The following is a 14802-nucleotide window of genomic DNA, read 5'->3' on the forward strand; positions in this document are numbered from 1 at the left end:
GCCATTCGATATGATCATGCCTGATCATCCAAAAACAGTACACAGTTCCTGCTTTCTCCCCATATCCCTTGATTCCTTTAGCCGTAAGAGCGATATCTAACTCGCTCTTAAAAACATCCCGTGAATTGGCCTCTGCTGCCTTCTGTGGCAGAGAATTCCACATGGAATGTGGACTATTCAGAAATGTCTGGACTTACGTCACCAGAATTTGCGCTTGTAAGATTTTCAGGGAAGATGAGACCATTGATGAATTCCCAATTTTTCAAAAGCCATTCGTTGGATTCACTGATATTGGCGATGCAGTCCAGACCTAAAGTTAAAACAAACAACTTAGCTGTGAGAAAAGCCACAATGTGAAGGATCCTTCCTTAGTTCCCAGACATAGGCTCCCGGCCAGAAACGCCATCTATCCCTATTCTCCAGAGATGCTGGCTGACCCACTGAGTTACTCCAGCACATTGCGTCTTTGTTTGTAAACCAGCATCTGCAGTTCCTCATGTTAAAGTACATTAATTCAAGCGGCTGACTCACTCAGTTTTACTTTCAGTATAAATGTACCTCCTAAAACGTCCAAACACTTGGCAAACAAACGTTACATTTCCTGTTTTTTGCCCTTAAAATGTCCAAAATGCCTTTTATTGAGAACTTTATTCTGAAATCATTTAACCACAAATACTTTACCTCAGCTGTTCTGGATTGTGATATTTTTGCCCTTTCATTAATTTGCAACCAAGTCAAGTTGATACTAATGTTCATAAGTTCTAGGAGCAGAATAAGGCCATTCAGCCTATCGAGCCTATTCCGCCATTCAATCATGGCTGATCTATCTCTCCCTCTGAACCCCATTCTCCTGCCTTCTCCCCATAACCCCTGACACCCGCACTAATCAATAATCTATCTCTGCCTTAAAAATATATTGACGGGCTTCACGGCCTTCTATGGCAATGAATTCCACAGATTCACCACCCTATGACTTAAGAAATTCCTCCTCATCTCCTTCCTAAAGGAACATCCTTTAATTCTGAGGCTATGAACTCTGGTCCTAGGCTCCCCCACTAGTGGAAACAAACAATCCCACTAGAAATATCCATAGACTTGGCCTCATAGAACTGTGCAGCATGGAAACAGGCCCTTCAGCCCACCTTGACAATGCTAACCACTGTGGCATTCTTGGTTATCACATTTGCCTGCATTTGGCCCAATCCCTTTAAACCCTTCCTATCCACATGTCTATCCATATGTCTCTTATAAGTCATAATTGTATCTGCTTCCGTAGCTTCCTCTGGCAGCTCATTCGAGATATGGACTCCCCTCCGAGTGAAAAAGTTGCCGCAGAGGTCCTTCTTAAATCTCTCTTAAACGTATTAAATTTAGTTTCGAAATATAGCGTGGAAACAGGCCCTTCAGCCCATCAAGTCCACGGCAACCAATGATCAGCCATACACTAGTTTTATCCTACACACATGGAACAATTTACAGTAGCCAATTAACCAACAAACCTGCACGGTTTTGGAGTGCAGGAGAAAACCAGAGCACCCGGAGAAAACCCACGCGGTCACGGGGAGAACGTACAAACTCCGTTCAGACAAGCACCCATAGTCAGGATCGAACCCGGGTCTCTGGCGCTGTGAGGCAGCAGCTCTACCGCTGCGCCACCGTGCCACTCTTACATTTAAGCATTTATAAAAACGCAGCAGCTTAAATTTCATGATGTATGGCCCAAAAATGAAATCTCATAGCTTTGTGGATGGAAACGTAATGCCCTTTTTGTTTCAATCTTTTGTTGCTTCAAATTATTGTTTCTTACCTGTGGCATTAATGTAACCAATGATCCATTTCTCCAGTGATTTCTTTATGTGAAAATCCATCTCTGTCAGGCCTGCACTGACTCCATGCACTCTGATAGTTTAAATACATTTGAAGCACAAACATAAACAGTTAGGAGTCAGATGAAAAAAAAACAATTTAATGATATTAAAATGTATTAAAGTTATTTCCCTAATATATATTATGGTTTATAATTACTACAATATTATCATTCTCTGTCCCAACCATCTGCAGTAAGTTTACTTTGTGCTTTAACTCGTTTTTTAATCCAAAACTTTATTACTCTAAAACTTTATTACTCTAAAAGCATCCATTTTAAGTACTTAAAGCAGAATGAAATTGTGATGGCTTTTTAACTTGGAAAGGGTACAGAGAAGATTTATGATGATGTTGCCAGGACACAAGGGTCTGAGCTAGAGGGAGAGGTTGAGCAGGCTGGGGAGCGCAGGCAGTTGAGGGGGGGATCTTATAGAGGTGTACAAAATCATAAGAGGAATAGATCGGGTAGGTGCACTGAGTCTCTTGCCCCGAGTAAATTCTTAAGGGGTTGGACAGGCTAGATGCAGGAAGATTGTTCCCGATGTTGGGGAAGTCCAGAACAAGGGGTCACAGTTTAAGGATAAGGGGTCTTTTAGGACCGAGATGAGAAAAACATTTTTCACACAGAGAGTGGTGAATCTGTGGAATTCTCTGCCACAGAAGGTAGTTGAGGCCAGTTCATTGGCTATATTTAAGAGGGAGGTAGATGTGGCCCTTGTGGCTAAAGGGATCAGGGGGTATGGAGAGAAGGCAGGTACGCAATACTGAGTTGGATGATCAGCCATGGTCATATTGAATGGCGGTGTAGGCTCGAAGGGCCGAATGGCCTACTCCTGCGCCTATTTTCTACGTTTCTATGAGTAGGGGAATCGAGAACCAGAAGACATAGGTTTATGGTGAAGGGGAAAAGATTTACTAGGAATCTGAGGGGTAACTTTTTCACACAAAGGGTGGTGAGTGTATGGAACAAGTTTCACTGTTCTTTTTACAATCCATGTTCTCGGGGTATCTAAATCTAAATGTTATTAGTTATTTATGTTATGACATCGGATGGAAGCTGCAGACCAAATCTCGTTGCGCTTATGTGCAATGACAATAAAATATATTATTATTATTATTATTATTATGTGGAAGGAAACCGGAGCACCCGCAGGAAAACACATGGTCACAGGGAGAACATGCAAACACCACACAGACAGCACCCAAGGTCAGGATCAAACCCGGTTCTTTGCGCTGTGAGGCAGCAGCTCTATTGTAGTTTTTCGCATAGACACTTGAGGGGTCAAATTGGGACCAAAGGGGTTGTATTTCAGAAGATCGAAAGCAAATGATGGCAGCACTGTGGCGCAGTTGGTACAGCTGCTGCCTCACAACTCCTTTTTTAAGATGACAGTTTCTTTTCGGAAATGTTTAGAGATCGCGACAGAAGAAGGTATCTTACAATGCTTTGAAGTTTTCACACATTATGTCCGAGTACTGAAGTGAATCCAGAATCGGTTGGGAGATGCCAGCAATAAATGGCATCAGAAGCTGTGTGAAGGTGTCCATAAAGGTGGTAATGTTTATCTTCGGGTCAGTTTTATATCTCTCCCAGATAGCTTGTAAAATTGTTTCTTTTGACATCAATGGAATTGTCAATGTGTCGTTAATCTGCAATCAATAGGAAAATTATATGAGCATTCTCAAAGGCTAAAGCATGTCCAAAAGCCCTATTACAAAGAGAACTTCATACACTTACAGAGTTTGTGGACATCATTATTTATAATAGGACAATAATCCATCATTTTGAGACAGCATTCTAAAAATATGTTGGTACTTAAATGTTTTAAGGTCACGAGGTCCTCATTTGCTGTGATCCTGAAAATCACAATGCCCTAATTACCTTTGGTTAATAAACATAGCTGTTTCCACACTGAGGGTGGTGGGTATATGGAATGAGCTGCTAGAAGAGATCTTTAGTTGAAGCAGGTATGTTAACAACATATAAAAAAACATTTGGAGAGGTACATGGACAGGAAACATTTAGAGGGATATGGGCCAAACACTGGCAAGTGGAACAAGTTTAGATGGGGCATCTTGGTTGGCATGGATAAGTTGGGCCGAAGGGCCTTTTTCCATGCTGTTTGACTCAGATTCAGACTCTTTAACTAAATGGTGTAAATCAGGAAACTTGTAACTGCTCAGCTCTGAACTGCAGTAAAACACAAAGTGCTGAATGAACTCAACGGGTCAGGCAGCATCTGGGGAGGGAATGGACAGGTGACATTTGGGGTCTTTGGATTCCAGCATCTGCAGTTTCTCATGTTTCCATGGGAAGCACTGCCATTCAGTTTGGAACAGAGAAATGAAGCCAATGACTGATCACCAGATAGGCAACGGGAGAACTCAAAGCAGGAGTGAACATTCTCTGCTCCCACCACAACTCCCCACCAAATGAACATCCTAGATGGATCTCGACAGCATTCACACAGAGGGTGGTGGGTACTTGGAATGAGCTGGAGGAGGTAGATGAGCCAGGTACTATAATAACATTTAAGACATTTGGACAGTTACATGGGTAGGAAAGATTTAGAGGGGTATGAGCCAAACGTGAGCAGGTGGGACTAGTTTAGACAAGGCATCTTGGTCACCATAGACAAGTTGTTTCCATGCAGTATGACTATGACTATGTGCTCATAAGTGGCAAGAAACCTATGCACAGGTAATGTGCATAAAATACCAGGTAATGACCATCTCCAAATCCATCTTGATGTTTTGTTGTTTAGTTTAGTGTAGTTTATTGTCACCTGTACCGAAGTACAGTGAAAAGCTTTTGTTGCGTGCTTTCCAGTCAGTGGAAAGACAAAAACATGATTACAATTGAGCCATTTACAGTGTATAGATACATAAGGGAATAACAAGATAGCCAGCAACGTTCTCTTTTTCTCTTTTTCTTTTTCTATGGCTTACATCTTAACTTTTTTTTCGAATTTTTCGTGTCTAAGGGTCTTTTTTTGATCACTCCTTCACACACTTACTCTCCTATCCCACTTTCTTTACTTTTCTTCTTTTTAAAGTTTAAAATATGAAGTGGTACAAAAATGTATTATGTTATTTATGGCTTATATTATTGTAATGTACACTACTTCTAATAAATAAAATTATTTAAAAAAAAATTTAAATAAATAAAAATAAAGCCAGCAAAGTCTGATCAAGGATAGTCCGAAGGTCACCAATGAGGTAGATAGTAGTTCGGCACTGCTCTCTGGTCGTGGACAGGGGATAAGGAGTGGCCAGGGTGCGACCCCTCCTTGGTTATGCTGCTGGCCTTGCCGAGGCAGCGTGATTTGTTTAATATTATCAAGTCTGCCAAAGACAATGTTTTGGGGACTACCAGTGACCTGAATACCGTGGTAAAAGAACAGGCCAAGGCTAGTTATCCTGCAGCAACTAATCCACCTCTGGATACCATAAGGCCATGCCTATAAAAAACTTAAACCTAAACACCTAGCCTGTCATTTTTGCTCAGGGTCATAAACATCTCAATAAGGTCACCCTCATTCTTCTCAACTAGAAAGAATGCAGATCCAATCTCTTTACAACTCTTGGTTGGACAATCCCCTCTCCCAAGGAATTAGACTGGTCAATCTCGTTTGAGCTGTCTCCAACGTCACTATATCTTTTCCAGGTAGGTGGACCAAAAATATGTCTGGCACTCCAGGTGTGGCCTCAACAACACCCTAGTACAATTGTCAGTTAATCTGTTTAGTTTATTGTCACGTTGGTCAGGTACCGTGGAAAACACTTATTGCGTGCTAACCAGTCAACAGAAAGACAAATACATGATTACAACCGATCCATTTGTAATCATGTACAGATCATGTACAGATACATGATAAGGGAATAGATTTAAGAATATGGAGCGATTGTAAAACAAGTCTGTAGATCTGCTTCTGTGGCTTGCACATAAATAGTCGCCTGGATTGGGTGCCATTGTAACAAAAAAAAAAATTGTAACAAAAAATTGTCAAGGATTCCAAACCTGGAGTATTAATCTTGTAAACACAAAGTGCTGGAGAATCTTAGCGGGTCAAGCAGCATTACTGGAGGAGGTTCAGGTTGATTATTGTCTTGTGTACCGAGGTTCAGTGAAAATCTTTGTTTTTTATGCTATCCAATCACATCAGATAATACTATACTTGAATCAAGTCAAACTCAAGTACAATAGGTAGAGCAAAGGGAAAGAGTGCAGAAAATAGTTTCCAGCAATGTGGAAAGAGTGTTAAAATAGTGTAGAACGGAGTATCATAGAAAATAGGTGCAAGGGTAGGCCATTTGGCCCATTCAATATGATCATGGATGATCATCCAAAATCAGTACCCCGTTCCTGCTTTCTCCCCATATCCCTTGATTCCGTTAGCCCCAAGAGCTATGTCTAACTCTCTCTTGAATATTTTGGTATCAGATCATAGCAGGTTTCTCCTCTGGGACCAGCACGCAAAGAGTTACTTTGCTTTGGCACCATATTTGGTAGAGAGCTTCTTTTGTGAGCTCTCCTTTAGACTGACCGAAGATGGGTCTCGACCCGAAACATCACCTGTCCATGCCCTCCAGAGATGCTGCCTGAGCCGCTGAGTTGTTGCAGCACTTTGTGTTGTACGCATTAACTTGATCCCAGTTTGAACAATAGATGGAGATATATTACACCCTAGGACTTTCTCCCATGAAACAAGTAAAAGAATTTGAGCAGAAAGTACATCACCTTTCACATTGCTGAAATTTTTGTGAGCAATTACTAACCTATTTCATCCTGCCGATGTACACATTTTGGACATCATTTGTTTCTGTGCTAGTTCGTAAATCCATAATGGGCCTGTCCCACTTACGTGATTTTTTCGGCGACTTGCCGGCACCCGTCATAGTCGCAGCGGCTCTCCGAAAATTTTCAACATGTCGAAAATCCAGCGGCGACCAGAACAATGTGCAACTCTTTGGGCAACTACTCACGACCATACAGGCTTCACCCCGCGACATGTCGCCAGAGCTTCTGTCGCCTGTATGGTCGTGAGTCGTCTTCTCCTCAGTCACCCAAAGAGTCGTAGCGTCTTTCTGGTTGCCGCTGAATTTTCAACAAGTTGAAAATGTTCGGCGACTAATGACAGGTGCCGGCAGTCGCCAAAAAAGGCGCGTAAGTGGGACAGGCCCATTAGTTAGAGGAGCAGAATTAGGTCATTCTTGCCCATCAAGTCTACTCAGCCATTCAATCATGGCTGATCTATCTTTACCTCTCAACCCTATTCTCCTGCTCTGTTACTTTGAATGCAATGTCCCTAGCGTTAAAAGGCCCAAAAAACGGAAAACCACACACAGATAAATATAATAACCAAAACTGCAATAAATAGTCCTGCCAGCCGATGCCAGGACTGATCCCGGGTCTCTGGCACTGTGAGATAGCAGCTCTACCAACTGTGCCACTATGCCGCCTATAATCCTCTTGCACTATGGACTGTTAGCACTATTTTGGGTACCCAGTATTATGGTTATTAATTTATTGTAGTTTTGATCATTATATTTATCTCTGTGTGTTATTGTGTTTACGGGCCTGATCTTTTGGGAGAGGAACCTTGTTGACATATCTATTGAAACAAGCCGAGAGCTACATATTTCCTTTGTCTCGACCCCAGATCTTTCATCAGTTCACGATGCGTGTTTTACCTTCCTGTTGAATTCCTTCAGCAAGATCTCCAGCTTTGGCAGGCTGATCTTCTGCATGAACAAGGTGGTGGCATTCAGATCAGAGATATTGACAGGTCTCGTGATGACAAAACATTCGAAGATCGAAGTCAAGTTCTCATTCGTCAGCTGCGCCAATACATTGCACTGAAAGGAAAGATACACATGAGAAAATTCACAACAGATATTACATGCAATAAAAATCTACAGAGGGTGGTAGACACTGGGCAGTCCATCACAGGTACTGACCGCCCCATCACTAAAGGGATCTGTAGGGGTTGTGCCTCAAGGCGATAGCCAAAATCATCAAATACCCACACTGGAGGAACCGGAGACTGCGTCCGACAAAATCCACGGAGCCTGGGTCGACGGGATCCACGGAGAAACCAAGGCCAGAGCTTCGCAGGTCACAGCCCCAGGGCTGGCAGAGCCCGCGGCTGATGCCTGGAGCGAAGCCACGGAGGCGTCTGGAGAGGAGCCAGCAGCGATGGAGAGGTCAGTGCTGCGGTCGATGATTGCGTCGACCGACAGACAATGGCGGGCACGCGGAGGTGAGTACGCCGCTGCCGGGTGGAAAGGACAATGGCAGACCTGGCTTGGGGGGACCGCCACGAGGGACGGGAGAGGGGGACAAAGGAGGACCCGATGTGGGGGGACCACCGAGAGGAGGGTGGGGGAAACAAAGGAGGACCGCACGCTGGAGTACTTTGTAACTTTGTAAGTGCCCTCTATGTGGCGACTATTGGCATACCTTGGGGTATGCAAGCAAAGAATTTCACTGTGACTTGTCACATGAGGCAATAAAGTATTCATTCATTCATTCATTCATTCATTCATTCATTTATTCATTCACCCTGACCATGCACTCAGATAATATTAAATAACGACGCCTGATAGATCTTAGTCACTGGGTTACCTTAACTGGATTGAGGCTCTTATAGTTCCCTTAAATCAATGTAACTCATACCCAGTCCACTTGACCCTTTGCTGACCTGTGCAGGTTTAAATAATTCCTTATTCATAATTCAGATTCAAAATGTTGCAAAAGTTATTAAGTTCTAGCAACCACTATCTGAGTTAATTGTCCTCAGTTTTAAACTTGACTTTAGACTTTAGAGATAGAGCTGGAAACAGGCCCTTTGTTCTGCCAAGTCCATGCTGACCAACGATCCCCGTACACCAGCACTATCCTACACACTAGGGACAATTTACAACTTCAATTTTATCAAACCCAATTAACCTACAAACCTGTACAACGTAGGGATGTGGGAGGAAACCGAAGATCTCGGAGAAAACCCATGTGTGGTCAGGGGGTGAATGTACAAACTCCGTACAGACAGCTGCCACAGTTAGGATCAAACCCGGGTCTCTGGCGCTGTAAGGCAGTAACTCTAGAGTTCTAGACACCCGGGTTTTGTTAAGCTAGATCAATGACAGAGACTTTGCATTTTCCGACCTTAATTCTGTATCGTATTTACCTGAGCGCATGCGTACTGCGAGACCGTATAATTACAGAAATCATTGATGTTCCCAGAGAGTAGTTCCGATTCCAACACAATGCTGCAAGAAGATCATTGTTTTAAACAATAGTCTAAGCATAAAGATTAGATATATACTCCATTTGGTTGCCAGTTATTTTAAAAAAACTGCTGAGTGATACAGCATGGAAACAGACGCTTCGGCCCAACTTGTCCACGCCGACCATCATGCCCCATCCATACCAGTCCCACCTGTCTACGCTTGGCCCATATCCCTCTAAACCTGTCCTATCCACGTACATGTCCAAATTTCTCTTAAACATTTTGATAGTACCTGCCTTAACTACCTCCTCCGGAAGATTGTTCCTACACCCACCATCCTTTGGGTAAAAAGGTTAGAATGTAGAGTTTATTTTTTAATCTGCAACCTGAATTAAAGGTATGACAGACCAAGAACTAATAAGTTTGTTGCTCTTAGTTACATGCATTTTAGACTAAGATTCATATGCTCTTTATAAAAGAACAAGCTGAATTGTGAGAATAATTATATTTATATCCTAATTATATTGATATCATTATCATCACATCTCTCTTGTTCCTTAATTCCTTTTGTCCCCAAACAGCACTCCTGTTTACAGGTTGGAATGGTGCGGTCAAAGTGGGATAAATATGTGGAGATAAAGGAAACTGTAGATGCTGGAATCTTGAGAAAACCACAGAGCGCTGGAGGAACTCAGAGGGTCAGGCTACATCTCGGGTGGGGGGGGGGGGGGGAGGGGGGGGGGGGGGGAAGGGGGGGGGGGGGGTATGGACAGGCGACGCCTTTGGGTCAGGATCGTTTCAGCTCTTGACAAGTGTCCCTATCCAAAACATCGTCTTTCCACTCCACAGACGCGGCCTGATCTGTGGAGTTTTTTGGAGCGTGCGAGTGACTGGAGTGGGGGTGCAAAGACAGGATGGTGTTCACAAGTAATCAGACTCTCATCGGGGTTGGCTGTATTATTTCTGTAATATTTCTGACGTTACCAGAGCAGATTGGGAGCTGAACATCTTGCAATGAGTAACTCACTTCAGGACATACCAAACCCATACCCCTATTTACAGCACAAATCAGGAGCACAATGGAACACTCTCCACTTCCCTCCTTTCTTACTTCTTAGGCCCCCTTCGGTCAAGGCTGACCATTGGTGTCTCCAGGGTGCTTATTCCCTATATGGAGGACGCCTGTGCGTGACTTTGTTTAACGTGGGGAGACTGGTGCACAGACAGCCACCCCATGGTCCTTGACAGACCTGGGTCAGGATCCAGTGGCATGGAGTCCAAGATGACTGGAGACTAGATGCTTTCCTCTTCATTATATCAACGAGATTGGGGTGGGAGATTGCAACCTTCACGTGGTCCGCCCTGTTTCGACTAATGCAATCAACCCGGCGTGCACAATCAAATAGAACAAGTTGTCCTACAACTTTAGGCTGTGCACGCCATACGCCAGAAGAAGAAGAAGAAGCCCGAAATGTCACCCATTCCTTCCCTTGAAGAAGGGTCTCAACCTGAAACGTCACCCATTACTTCTATCCAGAGATGCTGCCTGTTCGCTGAGTTACTCAAGCATTATGTGTCGATCTTCGGTGTAAACCAGCATCTGCAGTTCCTTCCTACACATGCAAGTAAACTGCTCAGACTTGGCTGGTGCTCAACTTGGCACCAAGCATTGGACTCGGGGCAATAGGGATATCGCCTTCACCAACACTCAATGCAAGCCAGAATCATTCATGATCACTATCCAAACCCGCATAATAACAGCAGAAGTAACATCAAAACTTGGAAACGTGCAGAATTCTGGAAAGCAACACCAGAGATGATCTTTGATTTTGGAATTCACATCCATTAAAAAAAACATCTAATTAGAATGTTTCGATTTTAAATAGATTAGAATATAAATAGAACAATAACTCTTGTTCAATTTCATTTACATTCTTAGAAATATTATGCGCGTGAATGGATTATTTTTACTTATTATTGCTGACACAGCTTCACTTGAAAATACTGTAAATCTATCAATTGTGAAGTAGACCATGAAAGTTAAAAGGCGTCAATTCAAATATTATTTGATTATTGTTGCTGGCCTTGATTTGTTCTTTTGCATATCTCTCATCTATGTTTTTCTATGTACCTTTTCATATCTCTCGTTGCCCTCTCACCCGACTCTCAGCCTGAAGAAGGGTCTCGACCCATAACGTCACCTCTTTCATTTCTCCAGAGATGCTGCCTGACCCGCTGAGTTATTTCAGCATTTTATGTCATAGAGTGATACAGTGTAGAAACAGGCCCTTCGGCCCAACTTGCCCACACCGGCCAACATGTCCCAGCTACATTAGTCCCACCTGCCTGCGCTTGGTCCATATCCCTCCAAACCTATCCTATCCATGTACCTGTCTAACTGTTTCTTAAACATTGGGGTATTCCCAGCCTCAGCGACCTCCTCTGACAACATGTTCCATATACCCACCACCCTTCTTCAAATATTATTGTGTAGGTTTTTGAAATGCCACACTGCTTTCCTTCACTTGGGCCATGAAATCACAGTTAATTGCTGAATTTACTGCAATCCCATATCAATCTCCATAAAATCTTATTGTTGGGGAAAAGGAATAGGTGATGTTTCAGGTCGAGACCCTTCCTCAGACCCAATGTCTTGTCATGATAGACCACTGCCCCTTTAAAGGCACATAATCTGTCTGTTCAGTCCTTACCTGTTATTTCTGTCACATGTTTTCTGTTCTGTAATAAGGAAAGCAAAAGGAGAAAGGGATACTTTAGAAATTGTTCTAATCCCTTAAACTAAAATAATACTTAATAAATCCAATAAATGTTGTTCCACTTACCAACAGGGATATCTACGCGACACTAAGGAGGGAAAGGAAAATGTTCCAATGTTACAATTGTTTCGATACCCGAGGCAATAGGTTTGAACAGTAACCCTTCAGAATTAAAGTGTCCATGACATCAAGGACCCCAAACCATAGGGAGATTAATGAAGTGTGATCTCGTTCTGATTCCTGATCACCACCTATCTAGCCTTTTGTGCGTGTGTGTGCATGCTTAGACCGCAGTAGAATAGCTTCCATTTCTTCTTATCTTTTTAAAAGTTTGTTCTGAAGACACAAAGTACTTTGAGTACTCAAAGTACCTTGGGCAGCATCATGGCACAGCGGTAGAGTTGCTGCCTTGCTGTGCCAGAGACCCGGGTTCAATCCTGACGACAGGTGCTGTCTGTAGGGATTTGTATATTTATGTTCTCACTGTGACCGCGTGGGTTTCCTCCTGGATGCTCCGGTTTCATGCCACACTCCAAACACGTACAGGTTTGCAAGTTAATGGACTTGGTATGACGATCAATTGTTCCTAGTGTGTGTAGGATAGTGTTAGTGTGTGGGGACCACTGGCCGGCTGAATGGCCTGTTTCTGTGCTGTATCTCTGAATTCTAAACTAATCTAAATGCATAGGTTTGTAAATTAATTGGCAGAATAAAATAGCAAACATTGGCCCCTGTGATAGTGCTGGTGTACAGGGTGATTACTATCAGCGCGGACTAAGTGGGCCGAAGGGCCTGTTTCCGTGCTGTATCTCTGAAGTGTCTAAATTCCCTTACATTGCACTTTGTATTGAAGCCATTGAATGTATCTGGTATTTTTTAGATGCTGTCTTGCAAATCATTGCAATTAGTAGTCGTGGCATCTGGTTAGTGTGCCCAAGGGACGTGTGTCTGTGAATTTCCCCAAGGATTCTCCCAATTCCTTGCTGTTATTTGAAGTGACCGGGGGAAACATTGGAGAAAATGTGTAAACGCTCATTTGCAATGGTTTGCATGGCTTGACTGATATTTACCTTTGAAATTACAGCAAGAGATTGGGAGAAACCCACCAAAATCCCAAGAGGAATAAATTAAATATAACAAGATCACCATCTTGCAAATTCTTTGGCTTACCTCATAAGTATTCACAGGTGTTGCAAAGAAGCCTGGAAAAAATAAAAGAATGGTGCTGTCAAAGATGAAACCATGCTGACTTTTTCTTAGAAATTCGGCACTGTCACTGAGTGGACTTTGACGAGGTAGAATTTTCCCCTGTGAATCTTTCATGTTTGAGTGGTATTAATCTTCGCTCAACATTCAATCTGGCCCATTATCAGGTTAAAGAAAGTTAGAGGGAATGGGGGAAGAAAAGGAATTTGTGATGTTCAAGTCTCTTTTATGTGATGCTGTAAATGGAGCTGTTGTGATGCAAAACAAATTTCAGACTTTGTTCTGACAATAAAGTAATATCGTATCATATCGTATGCTTCGGGTCCAAACCCTTCTACAGACTGAGAATCAGGAGGGAGGGAAAATAGTGTCATAGAAAGGTACAGAATAAATCATAGCCGACTCAAAAAATGTAGAGCCCACAATGGTCCATTGTTGGCTATGGAAGAGATGATATTGAATAGGAATACTTTATTAGCAATAGGAAGGGATACAAACTGTGAAACTAGCAAGACCACTAGGACGGAGAGAGAGGGAAAGCAAGGGCTACTTGAAATTAGAGAAATCAATATTCATACCGCTGGGTTGTAAGCTCCCAAGCGAAATACGAGGTGCTGTTCCTTCAATTGGTTTCAGGTTAGTTTCAGTTGTAAAACTTACCAATTCTCATGAATCACTATTAGCCAAATAAGCGTGTATGTGGCACACTACGTCAGAGCGCCTTGACGTAGGATAAGGGAATCCCTTTATAATTTACTATGCAAGACAGTTTGTGAGATTCTATATTATTTTTCATCCCTGACACATCCCAACATCAGTGAAGAGATGGTGGTGGGATAGATATATGTTAAGATAATAAAAAACGAGGAAGCATTTATTGTATTTGCACAGTTAGTTGATTCCCGAGAATACATCAATAAAACATTTGTCAATGGAATAGAAGCCATCTGATGCGCAATAAAGTTTGTTTTCTTGGTAAACTAATGTTAATAATGTGGGCTATATTATTCACATGGTTAAATAAAATGCTTGCTCCTAGTCTTTACCCTGCTATGTTGTATTGTATTTTCTAACACGGTTATATATAAAAACAAACGTACCAATTGAGAGGCTGACTGTGAGAGTCAAAGAACAAATCCATCCAAAGATCATCTTCGGCCCCATCTTTGAGAGGTTTTAGTTCTTCCTGAATCAAGTTCAGTTGTCCATCCTGCAAAATAAATCGTTCACACAATTCTTATATTTTAACAATCAATAGGTTGAAATGTGCGTAATGAATAATAAAAAAACATACATACAACATAGAACAATACAGCACAGGAACAGGCCCTTCAGCCCACAACATGATGCCAAGATTAACTAATCTCATCTGCTGCATGTGATCCATATCCCCCCATTCCCTGTATATCCGTGTGCCTGTCTAAAACTCTTTTAAATGCCACTATCGTACCTGCCTCCACCTCCGCCCCTGGATGCATATTCCAGGCACCTACTCTGTGTAAAAATACTTGCCCCGCGCATCTCCGTTAAGCTTTCCCCTTCTGTCCATAAAGCTATGCCCTCTAGTCTTTGACATTTCCACTCTGGGACAAAGCTTCTGACTGCCTACCCTATCTATGCCTCTCATCATTTTATAGACTTCTATCGAAATCTCCCCTCAAACTCTTTAGCGATACAACGTGGAAACAGGCCGAACAGCTCATCGAATCCACACCGACCAT

General features: G+C 42.6%; 1 protein-coding gene across 1 annotated transcript in view; it reads right to left on the bottom strand.

Moving 5' to 3' along the window:
- Positions 1-14802, bottom strand: part of LOC116985444 — a 38447-nt gene that overhangs the window by 17616 nt on the left and 6029 nt on the right. Inside the window, exons 2-10 of the mRNA XM_033040234.1 lie at positions 14182-14291; positions 13046-13077; positions 11942-11963; positions 11810-11837; positions 9057-9138; positions 7561-7725; positions 3308-3516; positions 1808-1899; positions 198-310 (exon numbers count right to left, since the gene is read on the bottom strand). Coding sequence (XP_032896125.1) covers positions 198-310; positions 1808-1899; positions 3308-3516; positions 7561-7725; positions 9057-9138; positions 11810-11837; positions 11942-11963; positions 13046-13077; positions 14182-14245 — 807 coding nt within the window. The 5' untranslated portion in view covers positions 14246-14291. The remainder of the gene's footprint in view (positions 1-197; positions 311-1807; positions 1900-3307; positions 3517-7560; positions 7726-9056; positions 9139-11809; positions 11838-11941; positions 11964-13045; positions 13078-14181; positions 14292-14802) is intronic.

The sequence above is a fragment of the Amblyraja radiata genome, chromosome 22 (assembly GCF_010909765.2).
Source record: "Amblyraja radiata isolate CabotCenter1 chromosome 22, sAmbRad1.1.pri, whole genome shotgun sequence".
NCBI classification, from domain to species: Eukaryota; Metazoa; Chordata; class Chondrichthyes; order Rajiformes; family Rajidae; genus Amblyraja; species Amblyraja radiata.